General features: G+C 39.4%; 1 protein-coding gene across 3 annotated transcripts in view; it reads right to left on the bottom strand.

The window, feature by feature from the left end:
* The window catches only part of fgd5a (FYVE, RhoGEF and PH domain containing 5a), a 54,196-nt gene that overhangs the window by 30,431 nt on the left and 14,640 nt on the right, over nt 1–9,125 (bottom strand). For all 3 annotated transcript variants that reach the window (XM_053652668.1, XM_053652669.1, XM_053652667.1), the window contains exons 3-5: nt 6,908–7,025; nt 4,029–4,087; nt 878–908 (exon numbers count right to left, since the gene is read on the bottom strand). In XM_053652668.1, the coding sequence (XP_053508643.1) occupies nt 878–908; nt 4,029–4,087; nt 6,908–7,025 (208 nt within the window). The remainder of the gene's footprint in view (nt 1–877; nt 909–4,028; nt 4,088–6,907; nt 7,026–9,125) is intronic.

Below are 9,125 nucleotides of genomic sequence, written 5' to 3' on the forward strand. Positions count from 1 at the left end.
GTATGAGGAAGAGGGCGGATAGCGCTTTCCTCCGAATGTGTTACGCTGCCCTGTGATGCAGTAGGTGTCACACGTCTCAGGGGAAGCACGGCTCGGCCTTCACCCTCGTATGATAGGGGAGAGCTGGATGGTGGGCGGGAACTGGCATTCAAACAGACTGGGGAGAAAATCTGGAAACCATGGGTTTTGTTCATTTGGGTTCTGTATCATGCATTTCAATAGAAATCAGATTATTGGATATTTCTCTGTCCACACACTATTCCCTATAGAGTGCACAGGTTTTTTAATAATGTCTGAAATAATGTACTTCGCAGCGTGCACGAAATAAGAAGAAGGGTGCTATTTTCGAGTTTTCCCATTATCAGATTACTCACGACATGATTGACATTCGCGAAACACGCAACGTTTCAGCATTCATTTCTGATCCGATCTAAACTGTCTCTCAAATGAAATTTCATACAAGAAACAATTACCATCCTCCAGTGTTGTGCTATCTGCTCCCTGTAAACCAGCAGATAATAAATGCTTTAATTAACATATTCATGTACACACATTAAACTGCGACATTAACACAGACTCCTCTCATTAACGCCACTCATCCTCGTGTATTCTCCACGTAAGCGAGGTGATGCACATCAACAATAAACCCCCTAGAAGTCAGAGCGGCATTGGAAATTAGCACATATTCCCATGAAGACAGCACCGGCGCTCTAATGTAATTAACTGGCTTTTTAAAACGGTGGGTGGTAAAGTTGCACAAACCCCCAGCATGCCAGTTAGCCACATAAGCACAAAATGTTGCACAAAATACTCATTATGTAGCAAAATATGAAAATAAGACAGGGGAAACATGAAGAAACATGGTATGGTGTCTTACCTCTTGAAGTAGTTTCAGTGTCTTCACATGTCTGTGATCACATTGAGAAAGAAAATAAATAAATAAATAAATAACTGGAAAAATCAGATTTTTCATTACATATAGCTTACTTAAACCACAACCATGTTCATCCTCGAATCAGAGGATGCTGATTCATTTTTGATAACAGCAGCTCGGACAGTTGCGCACTCATTCTGATATGTAATCGTGAGCGTGTTGTTATTTTACGTCAGAGGAAAGTCATTGATAAAGTGAAGCTTTCTGTTAGGAGATGTTTATTTGATGTTTATGGAAGGAGTCTCCAGTGACAGTGCTTTGTAAGGGTCAATACGTTTTCTGCCAAGAAATGTCTTCAGATAGAAAAGTGAGAGAGAGAGAGAGAGAGAGAGAGAGAGAGAGAGAGAGAGAGAGAGAGAGAGAAGAGATGCTAGTGAAGGAATGACTGTTTTTTTTAGTTGCTATAAGATAAGTTATGTCACCATCATGTGCCACAACATGACATGTAACTATAAATGGTTAAAAAGCATGATGTATCACTCATTCATAAATAAAAATATGTAATCATTGGCAAATTACTGTAGAGGAATAAAACACTTCAGATTATAGGAAAATAATCTAATATGGGGTCATAGGCATCCTTATCCTAGAGAGGAATCCTTTAATGAGGATGATTTAAATACAGTTATACTATTAGTAAAATGAACTGTATAGGGACTCTCAGTGGGATTATGAGTACATGATGCGTGCACTAAATAAATGGGCAGACCAGTTCCAATGCCGTGGACTAAAGCTAACCCTGCTGTTTCTTTTAAAGGAGACCTAGACGTGATCGTCAGCATTTACACTCGAGTGTTAACTGAAAAATTGAACAATGTGCATGGTAATGTCTTTGCTTCTCTTGCTTTACCTGCAGGGAAACCTACTCCCCTTTTCCCCAGGTGATACAGTACTAGAAAAGCCTCAACCCCAGGAAGGTTGGAGAAGTCGCCTTTGGACCTCCCACAATGGTGACAGCCATTCTCACTCAGTACTTTTACATGGACAACGATAATCTGATATTAACCCGATTAAGACGATACTCTGATTAAGAAACTAGCATGTAAACAGCGATTATTGATGACCTTAATCCGACTAAAGTCATACTCGAAGTAAACACAAATCGAATTAAGACATGTGGAGTATTCCTGTTTTAGTCGCATTATCGAAGTACATTATAGACATGTACACACCTTAATCACACTATTAACGTCACGTGGGAGTTCTCACCGCATTTTGTGACAGGACACGATCACACACGGCAGTGCTCAACCGTTTTACGGCAAACAAGAGAGCACAGCTGTGTCCGAAACCATGTACTTACCTACCATATAGTAGGCGAGATGCATGTGTTTCAGCTATTATATAGTAGGTAAGTACGTGGTTTGGGACGCAGCCCACGGCTTCAAGCCGTCGTGTATTTGCACGTACTGCATGACAAATAATTAACTGCACTTGAAGCTTTCGTAAAATTAAAAATGAAACACCCGAAACTGTATACGGTACCATAACGAAGATGAACTGTATGTCGATACGTGAAATTCTGGAGGGAACGTCGGTCGGCGTGACGTGGGGACGTAATGATGTGTGCTGTTAATCGATCTATGTTCTATATCATGTAAAACGGGAACATGAAAGGAATATTCTAAAAGCGACTCATGTAAACACCTTAATCAGAATATTGTCTTATTCAGAATAAGGTCAATAATTAGATTAATGCTGTCAATGTAAATGTAGTCACTGACCCTCAACCCCGGTGGATTCACGCCAGTAAACAGAAACGGTGCCTGACCAGAACCAGCTGACACGAGAAAGGAGAAAATTCACAATCAAGCAGCCCTTAGGGGGCCTCTTCTCGCCTCACCTTAACACATACACATATATATTTTTTTGTATTAGCCTTGAGAACACAAGCAACGACTCATGCCCTGTCTGGATGGATATGAGTGGTGGGATCTGTCGTAGAAATTCCTAGGTGTTCCTCGCCGCTTATGGGAAAAGTTTACTGTGAACACCTCTTCCCTCTTTGTACCTGTGTTAACAACTTTATCTCTTTATTCCTCTGTACCTCTTCCAGGTACAGACAGATAAAGCCCCTCACCATTTGCGCATTCCTTTGTCTCCCCGATTACCATTTGCATGCATTTACATACCTTCCCAAAAAACATTTGCTCGTATTCCCTTGACTTCCTGAAAACCATATATGGAGTTGTTCCTGTCTTACACTGATATGCTTTCTGTTTTATGCAAATATGCCTTTCCGCCTTGCCAATCAATGCTTAACCCATTGTCTCTGTCGTGTGTCAAGCGCGATATGTACTCTGCCTTTCTTGAAATAAATCAGAGACCTCGCCATTCGAAGTTTGTGTGTCTGTGTGTTATTTGGCAAACTCTCCCAAGCTTCGTGCAGGAAGTGTGCAGCAGGGCGAGGGCGCCGTCTTTCTTGTGTACTTTCGCTTTCTTTCTTCTTAACAATCGTAACCTGAAGATTCTCTAATCTGAACAAACAGCAACTCTGCTTTGCGATGGGCCGCATCACACCACCCTATCAGGGATTATATTCCTATAACAGCACATTCTAAAGTGTTTTATTCCTTATATAATGTTGTGTAACCCTGTAACTTGAGCTAACAAGTTCTTTTTGTAAGGACGGCATCAGGAGGGGGCAGATAGGCTTCACAAAGGCAATGATACTCTTTACAAGTCAATATGAGCTCACATTTATAAGGCTGGAATTGCCCATTATTTTATTTGAATCAGGCCATTTCAAAGCTCTTATAAGGTGACGCAAGTTGGAGGATGAATGTTATGCATCGATGAGCGCATTATTGCAGTAATACCAAGCAATTTCCCTATCATGCTAATTGACGCATTGTTGAAATTGAGCATGTTTACAGAGATAGTGCAGTGCTAATCTGTCAGAGAGACTATGCCTTAGTAAACACGGTGATGAGCAAGATGTTAGGATACTGTATCATTTGAATACACTCTCTATATACACCTACACGTGAAGTTCAACCCTAACTGTGGAAGTAGGAAGTAGGAAGGTCTCTCGAATGTGACCTGTAGTATTATTTATTCACACTGGCTCAAAAATCTTCAAACACACACTTACTCTCTCTCCGAATCCAGCAGCTCTTTGGCAACATAGTATGCTCTGGATCTGCCATCAATCTGCAAGACACAAAACACAAAGAGTCACAAGTGAGACGGGTTTTGAGGAGGGTTTTAAAGTGTTCCATCATGCTAAATGCTGAGAAAGTGGGAGAGAATAAAACCCCAGCCGGAAACGAATCGGAAGTGAGACGGAAAGAGTGCGACAGAGACTGAGTGAGAAAACATACTGATCTGATTTTTTTTTTTAATCCGACCCTGTCAGAAGAAGACGGATCGTTTCATTAAGGCACAACATAAATGTGAAAGCTTTCTCAAACGCACTGCTTTCGGGCACGGATGCATTATGGATGAGGGGCCGTGCTTGTGGCAAGTACAAAGCACACATTGATTTGCAGGCTAATCACAGGCGGCTGTGTGCGCGTGTCACTGCTGAATGTCTATATTTAGGAGGTCAAGGCAGTTTGTTTTAGTGATTGGGACATCAGAGAGTGATGTAGCGCTTTCACTTTAAATCCAATAGCTCCTGGAAACACTGTGACACACACACAGGCTACACTTTGCATTTCTATCATCTCACAATTCTGAAATAATCCAGTCAGACAAAACATAGTGTAGAGCTGAGGTTCCCTGGATATAGTGGATCTGAGGTTCCCTGTATATACTGTAGATCTGAGACTCCCTGTATATAGTGTAGATCTGAGGTTCCCTGTATATACTGTAGATCTGAGACTCCCTGTATATAGTGTAGATCTGAGGTTCCCTGTATATACTGTAGATCTGAGACTCCCTGTATATAGTGTAGATCTGAGACTCCCTGGATATAGAGTGGATCTGAGGGTCCCTGGATATAGTGCAGATCTGAGACTCCCTGGATATAGTGTAGATCTGAGACTCCCTGGATATAGTGGATCTGAGGGTCCCTGGATATAGTGCAGATCTGAGACTCTCTGGATATAGTGTAGATCTGAGGGTCCCTGGATATAGTGTAGATCTGAGACTCTCTGGATATAGTGTAGATCTGAGACTCCCTGTATATAGTGTAGATCTGAGACTCCCTGGATATAGAGTGGATCTGAGGGTCCCTGGATATAGTGCAGATCTGAGACTCTCTGGATATAGTGTAGATCTGAGGGTCCCTGGATATAGTGCAGATCTGAGACTCTGTGGATATAGTGCAGATCTGAGACTCTCTGGATATAGTAGCTCTAGGGTCCCTGGATATACTGCAGATCTGAGGTTCCCTGGATATAGTGTAGATCTGAGACTATTTTTGATTCAACATGTCATGAATCTCTTTTTGATCGCTCACTAACAAGACTCACTCACTAACAAGTTTTTCACCAGCACTCTGTCCTCCATTTTTGTTTGCTTTTTCACGCGTCTTTCAACTTAAAGTAACAAAATCTCGTGACATGACTTGATGCTTTTCTGAACTTTTTCAACTCCATTTTGTAAAAGAAAATGGTCAGTAGAGTGCGTTTTAAAATATAAAACGCACAAAAAAACGTGCTGCTAGTGCTGCTATATTATGACTGTGTTAATATGACTGTGTTAGACTTGTTACACTCTCAATCTCTCACACTTTTTTTTATACCATACCAATACATAAAATACATAATACATCAGTATCAGGATTTATTATTATGTTACATACTATTACAAAATTTTAGAAGATTGTCTGTAAATGATTCAGATTTTCTCTCATAATAAACATTTGGAATTAAATTCATCAGTTATAAACATTTTGTAGAATTTTGTATGACCCGTTCTACAGCTCAGTGTAGCTCACAATCTCTTTGGCAGGTTTTTTTTGTTTTTTGTTTTTTTTTAATGCTTGCTATCATGTTTATCTATCCTGCTATCTTGGGCTGAGCTGGAGCATTCTCAGCCCTTGATTTGCTTTTCTTTTTAAAGCTGAAGAAAACAAGGAAGCGTGCGTCACAAGGCCAGGGTCTGGGCTGATACCGCATGGGCAGGGGGAACGGGTGGAGTGCCGCTGTCTCCGTGCTTGGAAAATGGCCGACAGGAGAAATATGAATCTGAACCTGACAAAAGTGCACACACAGGGAATTCCACTTATAGAGGGAGGCTCCTTGTTTTTGTCAGAGAGAGCGTATGAGAATTTGATTACGAGTTCAGATTTACAGGTCAGGGGAACACATTCAGCGCAGAGATGGTTTTAACTCTGGTGATTTGGAGTACATTATTATACTCATTACCTAAAACTTATTATAACAGTAAAAAAAGAGGAATGTATAGACTATTAAACATACAATACAGTGCTGTGAAAAAGTATTTGATTACTTCTCTTTTTGTGTATATCTGCATCTTTTGCAGTCCAGTGTATATATATATATACATATATATATATATATATATATATATATATATATATGCATCTTTTTTTGTTGAGAGAGAGAGAGAGAGAGAGAGAGAGAGAGAGAGAGGCTTATGAGGGAACAAACTTGTTTTGTGTACGTTCTACAACATTAACATAACTATAAATGGATGAAATGTACAACATGGTGTTATTGAATAATGAAAAAATTGACTTGATAATGCCTGCTGTGGTATAAGAGAAATAAAACACCCTGAAATGTGCTGTTATATCAAAATATTGTGCCAGACGGCATCACACCATCTTATCCTTTATTATTTTTCCTATAACAGTACAATCTTGTCATGTTTTATTCCTTAGATATTAAGGAAGTAAAAGTATAGACTTAGGACTCCAAAAAAGACACATCTGGTTGTAAACCCATTGGACAAGTTCCACCATTTTGTTTCTCGCCAGCATTACAAAAGCTTTAAACTAAAAAAAACAAACAAACAACAACAAAAAAAACTTGATCCAATTGTTGTTTTGGTGTATCTGACCTGTCTGTCAAAGCTCTGATCAGCGCACCCTTCCTCCTCCTCAGACGTGCGTCCGTGGTCTTCCTCTGTGAAATGTGATGCAGGGGCAGGACACATTGGGAAAGGTTCTGTGTACGCACTGAGAGAGAGAGAGATAGCAAGAGAGAGATAGAGAGAGAGAATGAAAAAATAATAGACAGAATCACAAAATGATAGAGAATTTCACAGAGTTACCTCATAACATTATCTCCTAGGTGCCTATAAACTATAATATAAAATCTTTTATAGTTTTTATCATAATAAAGCATTACAGGTCTGTATTTGGATTCTGTTGAATCTTGCACTACAATCTTGTTGGATTTTGAAATCCAAGCCCAATCTTGTGGCTAGCTAACCCGCGAACACTGCTTAAGTTGATGAAGTATTCTGCAGGAAATCAAAGATTTCATTCCCTCTCAAATTCACACAGTCTCACTAAAACACTACGCTCAGAGAAAATCTAGGAATCTATGCTTAAGGCTTCTTCGGTTGTCCATCTGTAGGAACCCTTAAAGGTGTTACGTAGAACCTTACAATAGAGTGTTTGTCAAGTTGAAAAGGTTCCTAGTAGAACATTTTTAGTAAGCTCAGAACTTATCTATTGGAATTATCCAACGAATCCTTAAGGAACCCTTTTGGTTTGATTCTTTATTTCGCTTTTTATGATTTTAAAAAATGTTAATTGCTAATTAAGTTAATTGATTAAATACAGTAATTTGGTCAGGATTTTCAGAATATTTGTTCATTCTTGTCCATTTTCACACAAATATTTTCAGTTATTTTTTTACATTTTCTAAAATATATCATTTCGGCTAAACTGCGATTCTGTTAAATCCTCGTCTTTTGCTACGAATAACTCCCGAGTCTAATTTCCGCTCTAAACCCAAAGGCTTAATCCCAATCTGTCAAACTGGTAAATCACACACCACGCTGGTCTCACTCTACTGCCACAAGCTGACACGTTAAATGCACTTCAGAGAGCGACAAAACTGTAACATCCCCAACTGCTTGCTGAGCTAATCGACCGTACCGCTCCACACTCCAACTGCTCAGAGAGCCAAGAGGCCACCACACAGCCATGATATACCCCTATTACCAATGTGAGTGCCCTTTCTGTGGCTTTCAGATGAAAATAAACCTCACATAAACGTCTCAAAAGAGCATATTTTGTATTAAACAGCGACCAAAATGTCCAACAGAGCAGAAATGATCCTTTTGCCGAGGAGAAACCTATTCCCTCCCCTCATTTGGACTAGTCCTGGTGTGAATCGTTTCTCTCTTCGTCTCCTCTATGGCTTGGAGTAGTAACACGCATGGCTGGGGCCAGATTGGGAAGGCACTAACAGGCAGGGGGTGAAAGTGAGCTCAGTAGGCAAGCAGTGGGCACTTAGAGCACTGAAGCACAGACATGGCCCGAAGGAACAAATATGCAGGGATGGCATTAATACACAGATGCTTGTGCAGCGAGGAACATCTAGTATAAAGCTTCAAAATTTCATGATTTGAGCTCGTTTTGTCTCACTTTGTCCTATACAGCTGAACACAGAGGCTGCAATGGGATTGAGATATTCACTAACAGTATGTCTATGTCCAACTAAGGAAGTATGTCTAATTTACACAAATATTCAGTACATACAAATACCAAAAGTTACAAGACATAAAAACTATTTGCATGAGCCAATTTGTATAAAAAGCTCCAAAGGTCAAGTTATGGTCAGGATTAGTGTTTTAGCATTTGCACATGCTTTCAGTCATTGTCAGTCTAACAAACCTGTCTAGGCACGTTGCGTTTTCTCCTTCAAATTTATTTAAATTTTTATGTTTCACTGATCAACTGCAAATTACGAGAATATTCCCCCACGAACGGTCCATATTTGTGTCGTATTCATACAGAAGTGTGATGTTGTTGTTCTTAACTAATAACTATTTGACGTTATGTCAGAAAAGTTAAGTCAACCTTGAAATAATGAGTCATTAAGTCAAAATATCAAGATATTAAGACAAAGTAATGATATAATATCTCAAACTAATGAGAAATTAAGTGGAATAACAAGATATTAAAACAATATAATGACATAATATCTTATAAGATAAAATAGACATATCTTGTAACCACGAGTCAATAAGTTGAATAATGAGATATTAAGACAAAATAATGAGATATTAAGACAAAATAATGAGACATAGCTAAGACACAATA

This window comes from Ictalurus furcatus, chromosome 21 (genome assembly GCF_023375685.1).
Source record: "Ictalurus furcatus strain D&B chromosome 21, Billie_1.0, whole genome shotgun sequence".
NCBI classification, from domain to species: domain Eukaryota; kingdom Metazoa; phylum Chordata; class Actinopteri; order Siluriformes; family Ictaluridae; genus Ictalurus; species Ictalurus furcatus.